At 37.9% G+C, this 24,218-nt stretch overlaps 1 protein-coding gene across 1 annotated transcript in view; it reads left to right on the top strand.

The window, feature by feature from the left end:
- The window catches only part of LOC149780950 (exosome complex component RRP42-like), a 55,488-nt gene that overhangs the window by 9,205 nt on the left and 22,065 nt on the right, over positions 1–24,218 (top strand). Inside the window, exons 3-4 of the mRNA XM_089938050.1 lie at positions 1,846–1,940; positions 2,366–2,531. Of these exons, the coding sequence (XP_089794176.1) occupies positions 1,846–1,940; positions 2,366–2,531 (261 nt within the window). The remainder of the gene's footprint in view (positions 1–1,845; positions 1,941–2,365; positions 2,532–24,218) is intronic.

The following is a 24,218-nucleotide window of genomic DNA, read 5'->3' as shown; positions in this document are numbered from 1 at the left end:
TTTTCAGATTGGTAAATACTATTCTCCCTTGAGGCTCACTAATAAGTACTACAATACACTTGAAGAAAAAAAGGCACACACATACAGAACACTGTAGTGTAGCATACAGTACATCAGTGCTATGATAATGTACTTTTAAATAATATGAAGCAAGCAGGTTGATGCTACCGGAAAAAGTGGGCAAATAAGTCACCTAAAAATTGTAAACTTTGCATTCTTCTGTTAGGTGAGTGAAAACAATTTTACCCTGTGATTTGTTTTAGATGTACATTGTGTGAACATAGTTTTTGAGATGCTTCCTCACCCGAGCAGGTAGTTCCAGTGTTGTGTTGTAGTTCACGGTAAACTGGTATGCATCAAGGTATTAAACAGTTGGTGTTGATATGAGAAACTCTTGCACATTCATGGGTATTTGTTTTGATGGGTGATTTAAAATTGACCTTTTACTAAGTAGGTGAGCAACTATCACTGCCCAATTTTTGCAAGTTATCATTTGATGATACGAATTTGTTTTCATAAACCATTGTGCAAAGATATTAATGAAGATATTCATTTCATAGAAAGCAATATCTGAATATTATGTTTTTGAAGATCTAGCCTAAAGATGTAATTATGTAGGTCAGACATTTATGGGACAATGGAATTGTGGAATTTGAGAAGCACTGTAAAGTCTCATTTGTTTTCTGACCACTCATTTATGTGAAAATATCGGGGGGGAAAAGCAGCAAAGCAAATACCATTTAATCAATGCCAGTTAACACATAACATAATTAAACCATAAATTTGCAATCTAGACTGTTATAATGAAGCTAGAAAGTGAGTGGTTACAATATGAAAACCGCTTTTTCTAGAAATAGATGCATTCACATGTTGACTGTTTTGATTCAGTTGGAAAGAAGGGTTTACTTCATTTATATTTCAACTTTAATGCGTCATTGTGTTGTCTATGAATGGTTATAGTAATGATTTATTGGCAACATAGAAATTAGGATGAGCAGTATGGTATGGAGACATTTGCTGTCTTGTACATTATAAAGGGGTTGTTTCAAACAATTTTAAAAATCTTTTCAGCTGCCACTTTATAGTGAACATTCATAAAGTAAAAGAAAAATCATTGTTCTTGTGTAGTTGATTAAGCATTTTTACTAACTTGTAATTACAATACTGTAATCTAGTTACCTATATCAGTTAAAATTAATTGCACTGTATAGCTTCTACTGTGCTGTTTTAAAGTCATGGATAAAATACACTGCATATGAATATGATAATTTTTGTACACATACAAAATGTATTTATAATACACATACAACTGAGACTATTTTCTACTTGATTGCTTCAATGCAGATATGCATACTGAGAAATAGAGTGCATAATTCAGTAGGAGAACAAAAACACTCCCACCCACCCACATACATTTCTTGCTTTGCTCCAATTCTCTCTGTTCAGCTCTCACTTGTTCTGTCCAAAAAGAGAAGTTACTCACCTCAAAAATTCAGGTCTAGCCTGAACATGTTAGAATAATTAACAAATGTACAAAGATCTCTTTGCCTTAATTTCTGGTGTCCAAGCATTATGTAGATGCCTCTGAATGAACCACCTCTGTCTCTGGTGGGCATCTTGCTTACTGGTCATCAGGCATGTAGGGCAAGGAATTCCATATTACCGTACCAATACACTGGAAGGAGCATTAAAACTTTTTCTTCTCTCAATCCATACAGTATGAAATTTTTTATATTTTATGAGGGATGATAATACCATGCATCTTCTGTAGATTTGGATTAGCAGATGTTATATTATCTTTAATAACCATTCAGTTTTCCCTGAGGTTTGACAATTCTTTGGCAGGCCAACACAGAGATCCTAGTGGGTGTGAAGGCAGAGCTTGGAGAACCATCCCCAGAGAAACCTGACAAGGGCAGGCTAGAGTTCTTTGTGGACTGGTAAATTCACTGCTTACATTGAAAGGTGACCTCATGTAAATACTCTGGAACTTTATTAAACTTTTCAAAATATATTTATTGTGCTTTTCAAGTGGATCTTTCCAGTATGTTACAGTGAAAAAAAATTTAGCATGAAGGCATTTGATGGATCAATTCAGTTTCATTATTTGCCATTAGCACTAATCTATATGCAGGTCTGGATTTTATCTTTCTGAGGAATATATTGACCAATTTAAAAATTGATAATTTATTAATACTTGTTGCCATCTTTTAAAATTTATCTTGCATTATTTTGACTAGAAAGGTATAGGTATGGTGATTTTTACAAGAAATAAATTCTTTTCAAACACTTATACCCATTGAAATTCGCACTGACTGCATTGAAAACAATACGTTTCCTGATTAGCTCCACATTTACATTTCAGCTCAGCTAATGCCACCCCTGAGTTTGAAGGACGTGGAGGGGAGGATTTGGCAGTGGAAATAAGCAATATGTTGACAAGAGCATATGATTGTCCAAGCTGCCTGGACCTTGGAAAGCTGTGTGTGGTCAAAGGACAACAGTGTTGGGTCCTCTATGTGGATATTTTAGTGAGTATTTAATGTTTTTAGCAGTATGACCAGGATTATTGAGTTCTGATTATCCACATTGTCATTTCGTTGTAATTGATTTCCTGCCTAACAACATATGTAACCTTCTGAATTGCATAGCAGAATTTGTCTGACTTGTTGATCATGCTGACCATTTTGTGTGTCTCCTGATGGTGTTTGACAGTCTAGATTTTAGAGGCTTAGTTATAGGTGTGAATGGTCTGTTTTGAACCTGATGAGAACCTCACTTCAGCTTGTACATTACCTTTAGTGTTAAAATTCCAAGCGGAGATACATACTGTATACTTTGATTTGTAGATCTCTGCCACTTCAAAACTGTCTTTGTAGAATTTGTGTTGACTTACAAATAGTTGATTTTTTTAGAGGTGTTTGAAATGGTTTACTCTTTTCAGTAATTTTATTAAAAATATAGGATAAATATTCTGTACACAACAAATATTTATGTTCTAAAATGAAAAGGATTTCTTTTTGGAAGCACCTTGTAGATTGTCTTCCACCAGAGATAAACAAATAACATACCTTGTCATTGATGTAACACACGACAAATACATTTTTAGTTACTGGTGCAAAATCTGGACATCATAAGAATGGCATAAGTCAAGGTAATTTTATATAAGTGGGCAATGGTAATAGGTTACACGGTCTTGCTAGTCAAACTGTTATTGTTTGATTCTGATTTTGGATCAGGTCTTTTGGTCCCCTATAAGTGTAACTAGATCGTGGGCTGGTTACAAAATCACACAAATCTTATGACATTAACATTAGAATGTCCATTCATATTGTGGTTTACAATACCATTCATTGCATAGTTTACAAGACCATTCATTACATGGCTTATAATACCATTCATAGTATGGTTTACAATACCATTCATAGCATGGTTTACAATACCATTCATAGCATGGTTTATAGGACCATCCATAGCATGCTTTACAATTGCATTCATAGCATGGTTCACAATACTGTTCAGAGCATGGTTTATAGCACCATTCAGAGCATGGTTTACAAGACCATTTATAAAATGGTTTACAATTCCATTCATTACATGGTTTACAAGACCATTTATAGCATGGTTTACAGTACCATTTATTGCATGGTTTACAAGATCATAGCATGGTTACAAGACCATTCATAGCATGGTTTACAAGACCATTCATATCGTGTTTTACAAGACCATTCTTAGCATGGTTTACAAGATAATTCATAGCATGGTTTATGAGACCATTCTTAGCATGGTTTACAAGACCATTCATAGCATGATTTACAAGACCATTCGGGGCCCTGAGTGGCCGAGTGGTCTAAAGCGCTCACTGTTCCGGATTACTGCCATCTCACCTCTGTCTGCGTGGGTTCGAGTCCAAGGCTCAGCTAGCATGGATACGTGGGAAAGCTTGCCGGTAGGTTCTCGTGGGTTGGTGGTTCTTCCATGGGTTTTCCAGGGTACTCCTCTACCAGTTATACTGGCCGACATTTATTGCCTATCTTTTGCTGAAAAATGGCGTTAAACCCTAGAACAGCAACAACAAGACCATTCATTGCATGATTTACAAGACCATTCATAGCATGGTTTACAAGACAATTCATAGCATGGTTTGTGAGACCATTCATAGCATGATTTACAAGACCATTCATAGCATGATTTACAAGACCATTCATAGCATGGTTTACAAGACCATAGCATGATTTACAAGACCATTCATAGCATGGTTTACAAGACTGTTCTTAGCATGGTTTGCAAGACCATTCATAGCATGATTTACAAGACCATTCATAGCATCGTTTACAAGACCATTCATAGCATGGTTTATAAGACCATAGCATGATTTACAAGACCATTCATAGCATGTTTTACTAGGCTATTCATAGCATGGTTTACAAGACCATTCATAGCATGGTTTATAAGACTATAGCATGATTTACAAGACCATTCATAGCATGTTTTACAAGACCATTCATAGCATGGTTTACAAGACCACTCATAGTATGTGTTACGAGACTATTCAGAGTATGGATTACTTTGACACATGTTAGGCCAATGACAGATGTACAGTTTACAATTACTCTTCTCTGTTGATATCATAAATTTCCTGTATCGATTGAAAAGTCAGATGTAACTTGCTTCATATGGGAGTTAGTTTCTCAGGGCTATTGTGAATGTTGCCTTGACTAACCATCTTGAATTTCCAAGTAATACAAGCAGCAGTGCCTATTTTCCTCCATTCCTTTTAAGTTATATAGCTCAGCCGTGTTCAGACCTCAGTTTGGATCCGAGGTTGGAAAGAAATGGAAAACTGGATACTTTCATGCTTGCGCTGATCTGAAAATTACAAAGAAAAATACCCAGAAATTCATTTGTCCATCATCACAGAAAATGTGTGAATCTGGCAGGTTATGATATCATAAATTTCCTGTAAAGATTGAAAAGTCAGATGTAACTTGCTTCATATGGGAGTTAGTTCTGGGCTATTGTGAATGTTGCCTTCACATATTTATTAATAAATAATTTATTTCCCTAGAATACAAAGTGAAAAATGAGGAAAAAAAGAACTTAAGGTATTGCGAATTAAATCCAAATTGTAATCCAAGAATTAAAAACATTTTACTTGCCTTGAAAAATTGTTCACTCTTACTGGACTGCTGGATGAAGGTCTTTTTTCAGCCCTGTCAGATGCGACTCTAAAATCTTCATAGCAGGCAGGTCATATTGTCATCACAATAAAATATAGCCAGTTCTACACAGAAGAGAAAAATTTATAAGCTGAGCACATACTCAAATTAAGATATTTTATGAAAGATGAAGTTGGTTGTCACTTGATAAAATCAGAATTAGTAATAGTTTCTCTTTTATCAAGGAAACTTTTCTTGTTTGTATATCATATGTGTCCCATTTAGAACTCAGTTTAAAAAGATATATTCATGGTTCTTTTTTATGATTTTATTCACAACTGTCAAGTATATTGTTTAGGATATTTTTCAGCAGATTTGATTTTTTTCCACATGTGTCTACAATATGATATATATATATATATATATATATATATATATATATATATATATATATATATATTTATATATTGTATATTGTTACGAGTCTGTACTCTTAAAATAAGTAACAGAAAAGAGTGAAGACAACAAGCTTTGTAAAATTTAACAAATAATTTATTTCCCTAGAATACAAAGTAAAAATTTGAAAAAAGGAACTCATGGTATGCGAATTAAATCCAAATTGTAATCCAAGAATTAAAAACACAAGTCCTAATAATAAATAGTCTGAATGAAACTGAGTTGAAGTCCCGTTGAGATCCAAAATTGAATGCGATGGTGTGTCTTTTATGGCCAGCAAAGTGTTAATTTGTCAACAGTCTCTTGTTGAATGACATAAATATTATTCCAGTTTGAATTCAGTATAAAGTTCTGTTTGAAAAATTTTTGAAAAAAGAATGAAGTTTTAAAAAAGTATAAAATTCCAATGAATGTTTTTATCCAAGAATTTTGTCAGAGCATTTTTGTATTTCCAGGGAAAGTAATCTTTTGAATTCAATAATTTGAAGAAAATAAAATTCAGTCCAAACTGGTCACATAATAATACAACTTAACGTGTCAAGTGTTTTAAGCTCATCTGACAATCCTTTCTCCAAACGTCAGTTATACTACTGACTAAGATGCAAAACAAATTCCCGGATGAGGGTCAAAAGTTCATTCTTCCAGAAAAAATACAAGTTTGTTACCAATTGGCACATGATAAATATCATGTAGCCCAGGTATGACCTTGACTCAACTTAATGTTTCTTAATCTGAGAAAGATTATAAAGAAAAGAGAAAAAAAGTTTTTTTTTACCAAAATTGTCACTGATTTTGGAACAAGGTCAGCAACTAGATACAATGTCTCACTACAGCATATAATGAAAATAAAAAAATAAAAAAATTAAAAGAAATATTAAAAACTACCAAACCAAATTAAACCAAATATTCTTATATATATATATATATATATATATATATATATATATATATATATATATATATATATATATATATATATATTACTAAATAGAGATAAAGTTTTATCAATATTTGTATTATGTATAATGCACACTTATTAGATATAGAAAATAAATAAATATTAAATAGGAACAAAAATATTAAAAAAAATAATTAAAAATAAAATAAAAACTATATATAAAAAATATATCTTGATACAATCTTGACAAATGTTAAATAGGTTATCAGAACTCAATTTATATAATAAAAAAATATGGTGTGCATAACGCTTACTATCAAGTATTTTATAAATAATTAATCATATTATATTGAGAATTAATTTATAAATTCACTTTCATTTTTAAAGAATTAGTAAACTTATTTTTATGATATTAGATTATACTTTTACCAATTAAGTTTTTCTGGGAGTACCGTGATCAGCTATGTGATACCGTGATCAACGACTGGACCGGAAAAATGGACAACAATTTCACGTCTAAATGGTTACAACAAACATGGATTATTTTAACTAAACACAAAACAGAAACAAATGGATTAATGTTGATAACCAGGAAATGGAAAAGGACTACGGTTCGAACACGGATAACAATATTGCAAGGAATTCTTAACAGAAAAAACAAACCAATAAGAAAACCGGACTGGGAAAAAAAATGCTGACAACCAGGAAACGCTCAAAGGACTACGACTTGAACATGGGTAACATATACGCAAGGAACTCTTAACAGAAAAACAAACCAATAACAAAACCGGACTGAAAAAAATGCTGACAACTAGGAAACGCTCAAAGGACTACAACTTGAACACGGATAACGTATATGCAAGGAACTCTTAACATAAAAGAAAAACCAATAACCAAAACTGGACTGAAAAAAATGCTGACAGCTGGAAATGATAAAAGGACTATGAATAGAATATGAATTACACAAACACAAGGATACTTAAACAAAATCAATTAAACAAAATAATATAACACAATGTTGATGAAATGGAAATTCATACGGACTATGAGTGAATAACGGACTCACACTAATTACAGGAACTAATAAAAATAAAAACAATCCAATATTAAATATTGGAACAACAAAGTACACTCAATGTTTGTGGAATTGAGCAGTGGAATAAGGCAACCGGTGCTTAAGACCATAGACAGAGAATGGAAACACAAATTATCCAACTTAACCAGTTGAAAGTACCTCTGGGAGAGGTATACCCATTACCAGGTGACTCTGTAACGGAGCCAACCCAGTACCAACGGACAACAGGAAGAACGACAAAACAGAAGAAAGAAGGGAGACAGACCTGATGATAACATTCTACGGTCCTCCTTGGTATCCCATGACCTTGTATCAGATCACCTCTGCATTATATGCCATCTTGACATATCAGTCCCTAACCCTCCACCTTTATCTGCTACTAAGAGAAACCTCCGTATGATAAATAAAACCAAACTAATGCACGACATCCAAGCTAACCTAACAACTTGCTTACCTACTACCGCAGAACAACTTGATAACTGTCTGCGTTTTTTGCTTGACAAACATGCCCCAGCTACCAAGTGCAGAGTATCAATTCAAAAGTGTTCTCCATGGTATAGCAGTGTTAGGGACCAGCTTCGCACTGCTAAAAGAGACCGCCGTAAAGCTGAGAGGCTCTGGCTTTCCACCAGACTCACTATTCATAAGCAAATCTATGAAGCCGCTAAGAAAAATGTCACAAATATAGTCCATGCAGCGAAATCAGCCCACTACACTACTAAGATCATGGAAAGTTCCAGCTGCAAAGAGCTCTATGAGATTACTAACAAGCTAATGTCAAGGATTAAATATACACCACTTCCAACTATCTTCTCTCCAGTTGACCTTTCGGACATGTTTGCAAATTTCTTCTGTGACAAAGTACAAACCATTAGAGATAAGCTTGACACCACAATTTAAATTGACTCGTCGTCACCATACAGTTGGGATACAGAATTTGAGCGGCAACCATTAGCAGCATTTGAACTTGTCTCTATGGGTTTCGTACGTACAGTCGTGATGAAGAGTGCACCAAAGTCATGTGAACTTGATCCAATTCCAACATCACTGCTGCTTGAGTGCTTAGATCCAGTATTGCCTTCACTAACTGATGTTATTAATACCTCTCTCTCATCCGGGGAATTCCCATCATTTTTCAAAACTGCCATTGTAAAGCCTCTGCTGAAGAAACCAACACTAGACCATAACGATTTAAAGAACTACCGCCCAGTTTCTAATCTCCCATTCGTATAAAAAATCTTAGAAAAGGTTGTTCTATCCCAGCTTGTATCTCATCTAAGTTCAAACAGTCTTTTTTGCAATGTACAATCTGCATATCGCCCTTGCCACAGTACTGAAACTACTCTTCTAAAAGTAGTTAATGACATTCTCTCTGCGTTGGATAGCGGGAAGATTACAGTCCTCACCCTCCTTGATTTGTCTGCAGCATTTGACACGATAGACCATGACATATTACTTCACCATCTCCAGCATGTATTTGGCATTCATGATACAGCCTTACTGTGGTTAAAGTCCTACTTGGTCAACAGGACACAAATTGTATCTGCAAATGGAATACACTCCAGCCCAGTTGATCTATGTTGTGGTGTTCCACAGAGGTCTGTTCTTGGACCTGTTCTCTTCATTCTGTACACTCAGTCGCTCTCAAGTGTCATAGGTCATCATCCAGTGTCTCACCAATTGTACGCTGATGACACCCAAATATACAAATCTAGCCACCCAACTGAAGTTGATGCTACCATCCAAGGTGTAGAGAGGTGCATTTCTGATGTGAAATCATGGATGACATGTAACAAGCTGCAGATGAATGATGATAAAACTGTTGCCATTCTGATCACAACACAAAGACTTCATTCACATCCATTACCTCAAACAATAAATGTCAGCAACACCAACATTAAATTCACACAATCAGTACGAAACCTAGGTGTTACTCTGGACAGTACTCTCACATTGCACCAACATGTCATGAACATATGCAAGGCTGCATATCTTGAGCTGAGACGCATCAGCTCAATTCGCAAATATCTTTCAGTTGATGCCACTAAAACATTTGTATTTCATTAGTACTTTCAAGACTGGACTATTGTAACTCAATTCTGTCTGGTTCATCTCAATATCTACTCCAGAAACTTCAAAAAGTTCAAAACACAGCTGCTCGGATCATGCTTAGAGTACCACAATCAGAGCACACTTCCCCGCTGCTCTGTACCCTACACTGGCTATCCATTCGATCCAGAATCAAATACAAAATTTGTTCTCTGTGCTATGTTTCACAGTCGGACTCTAGTCCAGCATACCTATCCGATCTCACCCATGTGTACACACCAGCAAGATACTTACACTCCTCTTCTGACAATCGTATACTCATTATTCCCACTATGAAAACAAAGTCATATGGACAACGTTCTTTTGCATACCAGGGCCCAGCAACGTGGAATGAGTTGCCCACTGAACTTAGACACAAAGACACAGTGCTCACATTCAAGAGTGCTCTCAAAACTCACTAATTTTGACTGCAAGAACAAACTTAAAGACCTAATAATGTTTCCTACCTTAAATATTCTCAGCATATGTTTTCTAATTTCATGGTGTTTGTTTTTGTAATCATATCATTATATGTTTTTTTATCTTATAGGTGTTGTGTAATGTTGTTAAGCGCTTAGAGCTTCTAAAGATTAGGTGCTATACAAAGTCCTCATTATTATTATTATTATTACGTACACTGGCTAATAACGGTTTCTATAACCCAAGCCACTAGCACGAACCATGAGCAAAGACTACAAACCACCCTAGTGTTGACATAACGACCACATGCAGGGAAGCTCAGCTCCCCGCTACCACATGAACCAATGTGATAGAACCCAACTTTACCTGAAACATGATACCAATGTGAGGGATTTTAATGACCGCTACACAGGCACATAAGGAGTAATGGCAGACCAGCCCAAGTGTACAGAACAGTGAAATTCACGGAATAATTAACAGATGGGACTTATTAACAGGCTGAAAACAAGAAACTCGCTAAGAATTTATAAGAAATAATGACACTCTTAACAACCAATTGATCAGTTTGACCCACAAAAAAATCTGAATCTAATACAACAAACAACCTCATCTCAACTACCGTGACCATTACAAAAGTAACTTCATACAAATTACTCCTGGAATGGACTTTGATTTCATGTAATAACCAATTTACACAAATTAGCGCCAAGGTGCACAAGCAAACAAATTAATTTGGATAAAGTATACTAAGGTATACAGGATAACTAAAAACAATTTAAACAACAAATACAATCACGCACACAAAAAACTCTTCACACTTCAGTAATTTACTGAAAAAACAATTTCTTTGATAATAAATTAACAAATTTTCAAAATTATACACTAGGAATAAGTAAGGAAAACAAACTCAAGAAGAATTTGACCTAAATAGAGTTGTCCAACACAAAAATGGGAACAACAGTTACAACACAATCACAATCAAACACAACACATGGAAAAACATAACTCTGGCAAAGTCACTTCACGACAAATTACTAAAACCAAAGAGGAGGGAGACCAACCCTGAGACTTGAGATAGTCTCAAGGGAAGGTAGTACCAGCTCAAGTTCTAGGTATGGTGGGCCGATGCCCATGCCCGGAGCCAGACGGAAGGGACTCAGCCCTCCAACCTACATTGGGATAAAGAAACCCTGTCAAAAATGTTTCATTAACAATCAATACAAATACACAACAAATATCACTGGGTGGATAGGGAAACCTACACCTACACGCATTGATTTTGGATTAGAAGGGTGCCACATCTGTGTCCTACCCAGCTAACATAGCTGGGATTGGAACCAGGCTGTGGCAACACTCTAAAGTACAGCTTCAGATCCTATTGCAACACACACCACCACTACACATCAAATTGTAAGGTTTACCATATATCGGTACAATTAAGCATTCTGTGTTCATTCATACAAGATGTACAGCGAAGAGGTTTGTAAGCAATTCTTACCCAAGCACGCCTTCACCGAAGCGGAAGAAGGCAGACTTTTCACCGCAGAAAGATGGGATTGTGTCCAAGCAGTAGATCTGTCCCAAGTCCATGCATCGGAAAGACCGGCAACCCCTGAAATTCTCGGGGCACTAACTGCCAGGGGAGTAACCCTTGAAAATATCGATTTCATTACAAATATAGGAAGAGGGATTATACTGATCTATCCTAAAAACAAAACAAAGCTAATCAATTTTGAGAGTTTTACTATAAAAGGGATTACAACACCACCACCCATAAGTCCTGATTACAGCAGCACCACCCATAACTAGGCTTACAAAACGAAAATACATTGATATTCACATTACCAGATATCTGAATGAGTTTCCGATGGACTTGTTTAAGGAGGGCATAGAAACCAGACAGGATATCGGGCTTTGCAAGGTCAGATGGGAGACATTGCAGGGTTTCCCGACAGTGAGGACGGGAAAGAGAGTAGTGCAGATTGATGCTGCAGATGTGGAAAGGGTGCCAGAGTTTTTTAAGGTGCATGGTTTTGTAGTACACTCGTGGTACCCAGGGTGCAATGTCACACGCCCCTGCCTCGCTTGCAGGAAAAAGGGCCACGTGAGGAGATATTGCAGAGAAGCAAACGGACGGGGTACATATACGGCGGTGGTATCGACAAATGATGATTTGTTCAGACACATCTCCGACGATGGTGGGGATTCTGACCATGAGCTGAACCAGGAGGCTGTCAGCGTAGAGCAGCCCCAGCCCCCAGCAGCTCCACAAATGGAGGAGGAGGCCATGCAGAGTGAGGAGGAGGCAGCACTGGATGATGAGCACGATGGTCCGCAGGTGGAGGCAAACAGTGAAAATGTGACCGAAACAGATTACCAAACTGTAGAACCACGAAACAAAAAAAAGGATTTGAAAAACAAGCAATTCGAATTAAATGAAACCAGGCCCCAAGAAAACAATGACAAGGAACAACAAAGAGGAAACAACCTTTAGCAGACCCCACCAAAAATGGCAAAAGCAACCTCGCACGAAATCAGCATGCAACAACCAGCAAAACTCATATGCCTGCAAGAAGCAGCACCAACAACAAGAAGCAGCACTATCAACCAAGCACATAAATACAACAGCCACCAAAACATGGATCACCAAAACACTACACCAACAAAATACAAAACAGTAACTAAAACACCAACCCAAAATCATAACCGCTAACAAACCACCACAAACAACCAATACCAAAACTCAAAAAGCAGAATAAACACTCAGTAACACTTATATACTTTCTCTGTGGAAATGTAGCAAGCACTACGCATTCTGTCTCTAAATTGTAATGACTAAACCATGATAAAGCCAAACAACTCTTATATTTTGCAAGAAATTATCACATTATCCTGTTGCAGGAAATACATGACATAAACATTCAAGTAATACAATACCTGGAAAACAATTTGGACGCTACACTCATCGTACAAAAAGATCTAATTAACCCAAGATCAGGGGTAGCTTTTATATTAAATAAGAACATAAAAATAATAAATGGAAAAACTGCAACATACCCGACACACTGAAAGGTAGGGTATTACACATTTTTATTAACAGCATACACGTAATTAACATATATGCACCAGGAAGTAAAACACATAGGAAACACTACTACCAAACCCTACAGGAATACCTAAGAGAATTCAGCCTCAAACACATGTTGATAGCTGGTTACTTTAACTGCACTACTGTATATCAGACCTGGACCGGAAGGGAGGAATGTCTGAATTTGACAGAGAACTTGCCCCCACCGTATCCAGCCTGATAGAGGAACACTCACTAACAGATTCATTCAGATTCAAAAGTCCAAAAGGAAATCAATTTACATATCACTATAAAAATGATGGAACCTTGAGACTAGACAGAATGTATGTAGATGACCAAACCAAGGAAAATATAACAAACTCTGAAATCCTACCTTTTAAACTAGTGGACCATAATGCTATTTCAGTGGAAATAAAAACCCGTAACCCACACAAGTGGGGAAGGGGACACTTGAAATTAAACAATCAATTACTACAGTTGGAAACATATCAGCAGGAAATTGCTCATATTTTGACCAACCACAATACATACTACAATAATATAATAGAGGAATGGGAACAGAAAAAAAAGAACATTAAAAAAATCTCCCAGTCATATGCACTCTCCATAGCAAAAAACAAAATGTACATTAAGAGAGAATGTCATATTATCCACCATCCTGAATCCACAAACAAAGATATACAAGGGTCCTACATACACTGAAAGAAAAAGAAGAAATAAGAAATAGACTCAGAGCGGGTAAATTTCACTACATTTACAAAGAAGGGAGACACCTATATAGGAAAGAGTAGATTAAAAAAGGTTTGGAACGAAGCATCACAGAATTAAAAGAAGGAGAAAAAGTCCTAAAACATAAAACAGAAATACTAGACTATATACATAAATTTTATGCAAATCTATACCAATCACAAAAAAATACCAACATCAAGTATAACACATTACATGGAAAATGTAAACTTTTCAAAACTAAGCCAGGAGAATACAGACCTATGCGAAAAACCCATCACGGAACAAGAAATAATAAACGCAATAAACCAACTAAACAAGGGTAAATCCCTGGGACTAGACGGCATAACTGCTGAATTCTATAAGACTTTCCAAAAACATGTACTGATTTGTTGTTGTTGTAGTAGGGTTTAACGCCATTTTTCAGCACAAGATAGGCTATATATGATGTCTATTATTATGTAAGATCTTCAAGGAAATATTCAAACAAAAAGAAATGTCCCCAAGCATGAAACAAGGACTAATCATGCTAATTTACAAAAACAAAGGGAATGCAAATGAATTAACAAATTGGCAACCAGTCACTCTACTAAACACAGATTATAAAGTACTAAGTAAAATACTGGCCAGTAGAACCACCACTACACTTAACGATATAATCAGTATAAATCAAACATTTGGAGGTGATGACAAAAATAACAAAAATATTCTAGACAACACCTTATCAATATAAACCATTATAGACTTTATTGAGAGCCAAAAGGACACCGGAGCGATGATCCTAATAGATCAAGAAAAGGCCTTCGATAGGGTTGAAAAAAATTACATAAATCCTAAATTGTTTTAATTTTGGACCGATTTATAAAGAGTGGATAGAAATCCTATACAACAACATATCAGCAGTAATACAACTAATGGTGCGATTACAAACAAATTCCCGATAGAGAGATTGGTGAGACAGGGATGCCCTTTATCCATGTTACTCTTTGTAATGGGCATTGAAGCACTAAGAATCAAAATACAGAGCAATAAAAACATCAGAGGGATACATATACCTAACCTAAAAGAGGAAATAAAGATGCTACAGCATGCGGATGACTGTTCCAATTTTATAAAAGACATAACCTCATATAACCATCTAATGCAAGAATACTACAACTATGGAAAAGCATCCAGATCCCAGATAAACGATGGGAAAACCGAAATCTTGTTACTCGGGAACTGGCGTGGAAACTATCCAGGTTTACCAACTGAAAAAATAAAGAAACACATTAAAACACTGCATTTTTTGGGTAAAAACACGAAGCACTTAAATTACAGTCAAACCCACTTATCTTGACCTCGGTTATCTCGACAACCCGCTTATGTCGAGCGTTTTGGCCCGGTCCCGAAAAAATTCTTCTTTGTTATGCTATTTTTTACCCGCTTATCTCGACCTCTGTTAAGTCGATAACCCGGTTATGTCGGGCATAAGTTTCGGTCCGAAGTAACATGTGGACCCGCTTAATTCGACGAAATGCAACTTTTTAACGTCAATCTCACAGAAATTGTACAAGAAATAGTCAGCAAAAGCGATCGATTTTCAGGCACAATTTTGGTCCGTTACGGCAGTAGTCACATGAATATCACCCTATATATATGCTCGTATATATGCACGCGAATGGATAATCTCAGGCACTTGGCTTCTATACAATGGCAGTCGAGGCCCCATAATTTAGTTCTCATGCTTGAGGTCTTCTTAATTTTGTTTTGTTTTCTTATTTGTAATATATCTTATTTAGGTCTGGCAGAAAAATTGGCTTCCATTGTTTTAATTTATTTTCAAAATTCCTGTGAATACCAGTAAAGGGGAACCCAAGTCGGCAAAAAGAAAAACAGAAAAGAAAATAAGAATCGGCACACTTGAAAGAATCAAAAGTCACTTTCCAGAGTCGGTTTGCTTTGCAATAAAATAACCTTTGTATTTGATATCCTGCCGGTAAGTTCAAAGAATTAGTTTACTGCTCGCTACCGGATGTGTTTATTCACCACCCGCGCATCTATTTATTTGCCATCTGGAATCATAATTGATACAAACTCGCATTGATGCCTGCGGGGTAAGTAGTCTACTCAACATTAACTTGCTTTAATAAATACTCTTTGTAACCCATGCTAGCGAAAGGAGTGTCATTTGCACTCACAGTCAATGTACATGTACATGTATTTTCAAAAACATTTATTGATCTTTATCTGCGAGATACTGTCATATATTAACCTGGATATAATACAATCTTGGTTATTTTGCACCTAACACCGCGTTATGCGTGAATGGCGGGTGCCTGAAAGCAATCGGTGGATGTTTCTCTCTCACTCTCTCATTTGTGATTTTCTTTGATCCATTTTTCAATCTGATAACATATTCAAACCTCTGAGTACAACCAAACATGATTTGTTTTTCAATATTCACATCAATTATAAAAATGCGTCGTGTGTTATCTGACATAAGTGATGCACACTACAGTAATGGATGCATACGCTACATGTGATATAAGGAGTTCATAGATATATTTTTTCTTTAATAAATTACTTATGATGATAAAAAAGGAATAAATGAAGCAGCAGAGGGGGCGAATCGGACATTTTGTCCAATCGTTATTTGGCTTAATTATTACTTTCTGCACTCAACGATCTAGTGTCGTCAGCGCCTGGTAAAAAAAAAACGACGACGTCGTTGGGGGATCGTCGCGTCGTCATTTGGTTTAATTAACACCTTCTGCGCGTCGATCCCCAGCGTCGTCAGCGTCCGGTAAGCACATCGACGACCGCGTCGATGTCATCGCCCCCTCTGCTGCTAAGTGGTTATTTACAATGAAAATTATTTACAACTAACCGAATATTTGGTCAAGTCCGATACGATATCGTGTCCGAGGATCATGTAAATTTATCGTTATGAATCCATGTGGGGTCGACTGAGCATGACTAAAAAAGTTTCGAAAAACATTAAAGTCCATGTCACCGCCGCACCATGTCTGCCAAATATTTCGTAGCGTGTGTGTATCAACGCCGTTGAATACAGCAAGAATATTGCAGTTATCTCTGATTACTTTTGGAATCTGAGTGTATCGTTGAGTGACATATATCACGTCAGTGTTTTTATGCCTGCCTCTGGAAAATATCCTAGCTGGGTTCTTTTGATTGTCTAACATAACATCATCGTACACGACTAGATTGTTAACGTCGCCATCAATATCATCAATACCCGGTGCATCATTGATATCCGTAATAAACTCAATAACATTCTTTTTAGCGATCGCTGATGCATTCTCGTTGAAATCTTTCAACACCTCGTAGCATCGTTGATCATCTACGCTAGGAGCAACCAAATACAACTTATCCCACTTCATCCATCTCATTATTAAATTGAGTAACAATTGCGTCTTGCCGGATCCAGATGGTCCGATGATAATCATCCGGATCGAGTTTGGTAACGCTGCAACATGCTTAACTGGTTCTCTTGTTTTAGTCGCCGAAAAATCAATTATATTCATATCTCTATACATAAATTATGGATCTATATTGTGTGAAGTGTAGAGTGCGTACTGGCACAAATGATATGACAACCGTTACGACAAGAAATAACAGATCGGCGCTTACTGGTAAGTGTGTACAATGCGGTACAAAGAAATTTAGATTTATTTCTATTAGACCCGGAGATGTTTTAAAAAAAAGCGAGGAGGTGACATCGCAGCCAAATTGGCAAAACTCCCCGGAACACCGTGGGCAAAGTATCCAGGAGAAAAACACCTCCCAGGATATAACTACTGTGGCCCCGGAACACGATTAGATATTAGACTCGATGCTCAGGATCAGCCCAATCCAGGTGAGTATCCGATAAATGCTATTGATAAGGCGTGTCATGCTCATGATGTTGCTTACAAAAGTAGCGATCTGCAACAGCGTCATATCGCGGATGTAAAATTAATTCACGCGCTAAATGCTATTCCTGATAAATCCGTCAAAGAAAAATTGGCCTCATGGTTGGTAAAATCGGCTATGAAAGGTAAATTAATGATTGGCGCTGGTAATTAATAACAATCATCCAAGAAAAACGATGGATTCCATCTATTATTCTCCGAGAGGATACTGGAAGGGGAAGGCCGCAATTGGTAAGCTTGCAAGCGCTGCAAAGGTAACAAAGACCACTGCGGCTAATTGGTTATCCAAACAGGCTATATGGCAAATTTATCTACCACCGCCTAAACAAATCAACTTCTCGCGCTTTGATGTCAGCGTACCTAATGAAGTTCATCAGGCTGATATACTATTTCTGCCGCATGACAACGGTTACAAATACGCGCTAACCGTAGTTGATGTTGCGAGTCGATACAAACAAGCGGAACCGTTGAAAACAAAGTCAGCAACTGAAGTAGCCGATGCGTTTGAGAGGATTTATCGAAGAGGTCCTCTGCGCTGGCCAAATCTATTACAAGTTGATCCTGGTAGTGAATTTCGCGGCGCTGTTTTATCAACGCTGAAACATCATAGCGTCGCGATACGACGAGGTCATACTGCGCTACATCGTGATCAGGCAATTGTTGAACGATTCAATCGGACTCTCGCTGAACGGTTATTTGGATATCAATACGCGAAGGAATTCATTCAAGAAAAACGATCTCGTGAATGGGTCAAAAGGTTGCCAGGTGTAATTGCAGCGTTAAATAACGAGATTACCCGAGTAATCAACATGAAGCCCAGCGACGCGATTAAATACGAGTATATACCCGGAAAATTAAAAATAAATAGCGTTTCTAAGCCGATTCTTGGCGATGTCACTGTTAGATATCTATATGAACCAGGAGAGCTTGAAGGCGGTAAAAAAAGGGCTACCGATCCTATTTGGAGTGTTACCACACATAACATATCAACGATAACACGATCAACTGGTAGACCACCGATCTATAGACTGGATTCAACTGCTCCTCAGCGCGGATTTACACGCGAGCAACTACAAGTGATACCTAACGATACTCAATTACCCCCACGTGGTCTTAACTAGCGCCGTTGCGTCTATTGCACTCAAGACAGGTCAACCTCACATTGTTTTTGACATGACCGAGACTGTTATCGATCCTATCCACGGTAAATTGGCGAGTGTCTTTATCCGAATAACGCCAACTCATTATACAATTGCAACTCGCGCAGTGATTATTCTGTTGTTGTCGTAGCGAGATTATTAATTCGGCATCAATATCAAAACGCCGCTGTTTTTTTTTATCCTGTTGGCGGTAACCCGAGAGTTTTCTATCAATGACGCTTGCATCGATGGTGACTTTGTCGCCGGCTTCGTCAGTGACTCCGTCATCGGCTCCGTCAATAACAATTCTTCGAAGCTGATTTATCCTTCGTACTCTGGACACTGCAAGATAGACTAGATTTGACCATTCGATGCGATTATCAACTATCCAAACAATTGTGTCCGTGATGGTTAGTCCCTGCGAGGAATGTATTGTTGTTGCGTATCCTAGCGTCCACGGGGATTTATCAGCACGTAGCGCGTCCTCGACGACGCTGATATCAACGAGCACGATATCATTCAGCACGAGAATTTGTTTTTCTGTCCGGCCTGGAATTTCAACTTCAATGTTCTGCCGCCGTGTGTCCGCGGGTCTATAACATAACGGCACTGGACGCGTTGGAAACTTTTCCTTATGCAACGTAAACAACTTCCGCTGAAGTGTGTCTCTGACTATCTTTCTACTCGCTACAATCAAATCGTTTGGTCTCCATGTTTCCCAGAATTCATTTAACGGCGTTTCCGGAATCACCTCGCGAATTATTTCACATTGAATTCTATCCGGCTGTAATCTGATTAATTTCTTAACCTCGCGCAGTTGTTCATCAAGTGCTCGGTAATCAGTATCGGTTTCTTCATAATAGTCCACAAAACCCCTTAACCAATCATGTGGACCCTCGCCGACAAATGGTGGTGGTTGGCCATGGTCCCCACACATGATTACCGCTGTATTCGCGCGCAGCAACCACTCAAGAAACATTTGTAAAGTATCTAACGAAACAGTACATATCTCATCCCAGATGATAATGTCGGGAATAAATTTTTCACCCATTCGATCAGGAGTCCACTCACCGCCGCTGTATCGAAAAAAGCTGTGATAAGTAACGGCGTCAACATTTCGTTGTTTTATCTCTCGCGCTAGTCTATGGGTCGGTGTAAGCACGATTATACTTGCCCGCGTTCGAAATAATTCAATTGCCCGAGTCGTCTTTCCTGACCCGCCACAGCCGCTTAAATAAACCGTCTTGTGTCTACAAATTGGATCAGAACACGATGGTGCATTAGACCATTCTGACAATTTATCACCGCGTAAGTAGTTGTTCTCAACGGTGACATCTGCTGACGGGGAATAATCGCGTCGTATTTCATTTTTAATTCTCCATGTACCCCAACTCTCGTCCGGACTAGTAAACTCGGCTACGTTTTCCTTATACTTTACGTCTATGTAAAACGAATCAACTGCTACTCTAACCGCGGTATCGGGGAATCTATTTATCATCGAGAATAAATTGATAGCGGCATAACCCAGCATAGACGCCCTCAAATGCGGGTATGCTGGGCTGTCTCCATCGCTGTAGGTAACAACTGTACCCAACCTCGTTCCATTGGACAAGAAAGCTGTTTTGCAGTTCACGTATCTATTTTTTGCCACTGCGTCCTTGATTACGAAATCATATTCTGCGTCATCTATAATCAGCCGTGAGCAATATCGTTTGTAGTCGCAGTTTTTTCCACCTTGTGTGAACTTACCGATTATTCTTCTACCGAGATCTTTTGCCTCGCGGTTTCGTTGGTTAAATATCCTCCTGGACCATTCGATGATATATTCCTCGTCGGCATCAATGTTTTTTCTGGACTCGTCAATTATGCTATCTAGACGCTCCGGTTCTGGTAACCAGACTTCAGTCTGTGCCCGGTATGATATAATCGCGTCACTGACAATCAACGAAACTAGCATGCTACAATCAATCATATACCGTAGCAGCGCTATTGGCAGCCACTTCTTTTCAGCCATGTGTCTACCGATCCAAATATAGCAACAGCGATGGAGTCCTGCCGCGAATTCAAATGATACTATGCGAGCGAATCCGGTTAAATCAAAATCAGGCAGTGGTCCATTAATAGCAACACGAGTCATTTCATGACTGGGGTGTCCAAATCGTCTAAAGTACTCGGCGGCGGATCCATACCCGAGAAAACTCGCTGGATAACAGGCAACCATATCAACCGAGATCATAGCGTCGCGGTTGTATTCAGTGTTCCATAATCCACCGTGATAATACTCCAAACAACTGGATTGTACATCCGGCAGAAATTCCTTGCGCGTTGGTCTCCACGCATTTTTCCTTGCTGCAACATGAGCCGCAACCGATGGAATCGTAAAACAATTTGTTAGCAGTTGTTCATCATGCTCCTCAAATTCTATGGCGGTTTTTTTCATCCTGTTGTGAAATGCTTCAGTGCGATATAATTCACCGTTTGGCCTTACAAACTGATCAAAGGTATCCGCATCGTTTTCAGCGCTGCGAAGTAACCACACTGATACAGGGTCGTTTTTACACAAGTAGGCAATAGCATCAAATAGTTTCCTCTCCGCGAGAAAACCGTCCTTGGAGAATTGTTCTCCCAGGAATTCTTCGGGTATATACTTTACTGTTCTATTCCGTGGAAATATTGTGATCACGGGCGTCCATGCGTGTTCGTTATGATCGATAATTTTGATTGGGGCTCCCTTTGATTTGTACTTTGATTCGTGTAATACTTCACCGGTTATCGTTGTAACGGTTATTGGAAATCTCAGCGATGTTTCTAATCTCGCTATGTCGCTGATGGTTGCTCCACGCTCTTTTACGGTTAGTTCCCACTGGTTGATTTTGCTACGTCGTAAATCAGTCAATTTGTTTCCTCGACATGCATTTGTAAAATGCTCTATTATTCGTTCTGCTACACAATTTATCCCAGTTGACTGTTTCATCGGTTTCAGTTTTCCGATATCAGGTTTCTTATTTAACGGGTATATTCCATAAACAACTGCTGTTTCAGGATACGCTCGTTCATAGTATGGTTTGTCAATTCCGGTTAACAACCCCGGCTTGGAGTCGCGGCTGACAGTGACTGTTTTCTTGTCGCTGAGAACTGGTTCAAATTTATCACGCATGATCCAATCGCCTGATTCCACCCGGACAATGAATTTTACTCTGAAGAAATACCTTTTACCGTCAAGTTGTGATATTATCATTGCTGCGCGGTTGTCGTTCATGGTAGCATCAACAATGCCATCAATTCGAAATGTTGACCAACTGTGAGATGCGCCATCACGCTTGAATTCATTGATACAATCGCGTATTTTACTCAACAGGGTTTTATCGTTTATTAACGCTTTTGATGTGTCCTTGAGGACTCTATCGAGATTAAACCTAATATTTTTCCGGGGTTTAATTGCTGCCAATCTCTCGAACTCATCCATATAATTAAAACAAGTATTTAAATGAAAGAATATAGTATAATGAATCACTGCAAATGGTTGATGATTGGGTCGACAACCCCGTGCAATAAATCATGTAGAGGTGAATTCTGCGGGTATCATTTACAAAGCGTTCGTAATGGTTCTCTTGGCCCCCTCCCGTGCTTGGTTTGCCACGTCGGTGTAAGAGGAAAATCACAGTTGTGTATCAATTGTGGCGGAAAGCGATACAGGGAACTAAAACGCTATTATGACAAGCGAATTAAAAACGCCGTCATCAACCCCACCGCCGACTTCGTCATCAAAACCCCCCAAGACTACGTTGAAAGATTCATAATTAAACCAAATAATAAATTAGACAAGTAGTATTATTATACAAATGGACCAAGAGTTCAGACCTCACCCTGTGTTTGTTAATTACGAGGCATCTCGCGACGGTATTGTTAGAAACCGCAGACTGAAGAAGCCGGTTGGTACCGTAAATAATCACGGATACTTGCGATTTAATGCTGGGAAAAAAATCTATCTTATTCACAGGATGGTGTATGAAGCGTTTAACGGACTGATCAACGACGGTCTCGTTATTGATCACATTGATGGATGTCCTCAAAATAACAGACTGTGTAATCTAAGAGCTGTTACACCGAGTCAAAATTCCAAATTTGGAAAAACAGGAGGGATGAGAAAGGCAAAACCCGTAAAGTCATTTGATACAATAACGCACGAGGAAAAAATATTTCGCTCTATGAATGCGGCTGGTAAATACTTCGATATTTGTAGTAAATCAGTTCTAGATGTTGCGGAGAATATAACTAAAACAGCGATCTCAAAAAAGACGGGTCACAGAATTCGATTTTCATATATAACATCAAAGGGAGATAACTCGTTTTGTGATAGCGTCTCATGACAAGAGTTGCGTCCCTTCAAGTCCAATTAATGTTGCGATTAATTAATCATTTTACGATGAAAACTAATGAAATACACGCTATTATCTAACAGCTGTATTCTTTTTTTTAATGTTTTATTTGAGTATTTGGTTTCATTTAAATGCCGTGAAACACCATTAATAAGTATTTAAGGATTCAAACGATTCAAGGGAATTCAAATTAACACACACCTTGTGACTGACGCCGCTGTATTAGTCACTTTATATACAAGATGACTCGTTATAAGCCTGGGGCTTTCGAAAGCCAATTCAACTAATCAAAACTAACCCACGCTCTTGACCCGGGCGTGTGGTTGTCTTTTGTTCACAATCATGCAACCGGGTTAATTTAATTGGGTTGCTTTTGATTGGTTGAATTGGCCGTAGAGTTCCGCCCCGCCGTTTTATGTTTGTGCTGTCTTGTGCCGTCCCATCATCCATCAATCATTTCATTGTAAATATATTCATCCTTAATTAAGTACATGTAGTGATGTCCCCCAAGCATATCTTCTGGGCGGTCTACGATGACGTTTGTCACCCTAGGCCTCCCTCCCGGAGATGTATGCTTTGGGGTTCCAAGATGTGAATGTCCTTAATTAAGTATATGTATATGCCTGTAATCTGCCACAACACTCGAGTGGAGATCTACGGCATTGTACTGTCCATGTATGCCTGCAATCTGCCACAACACTCGAGTGGAGATCTACGGCATTGTACTGTCCATACAAAAAACGGGGTCAAAAATGGCCCCAATAATTTTATTAAAATTTTTGATATTAGAAATAAGATGTTTTATAAGAATAATGAATATCGAAGACATCAATAATATATTAACTGAGATTTCAAAATTAAAAAATCAAGGAATTG

Source organism: Sinohyriopsis cumingii, chromosome 16 (genome assembly GCF_028554795.1).
Source record: "Sinohyriopsis cumingii isolate HCF-2022 chromosome 16, ASM2855479v2, whole genome shotgun sequence".
Lineage (NCBI taxonomy): Eukaryota > Metazoa > Mollusca > Bivalvia > Unionida > Unionidae > Sinohyriopsis > Sinohyriopsis cumingii.
Note: the sequence above shows the minus strand (reverse complement) of the source record. Positions and strands in the feature narration are given on the sequence as shown.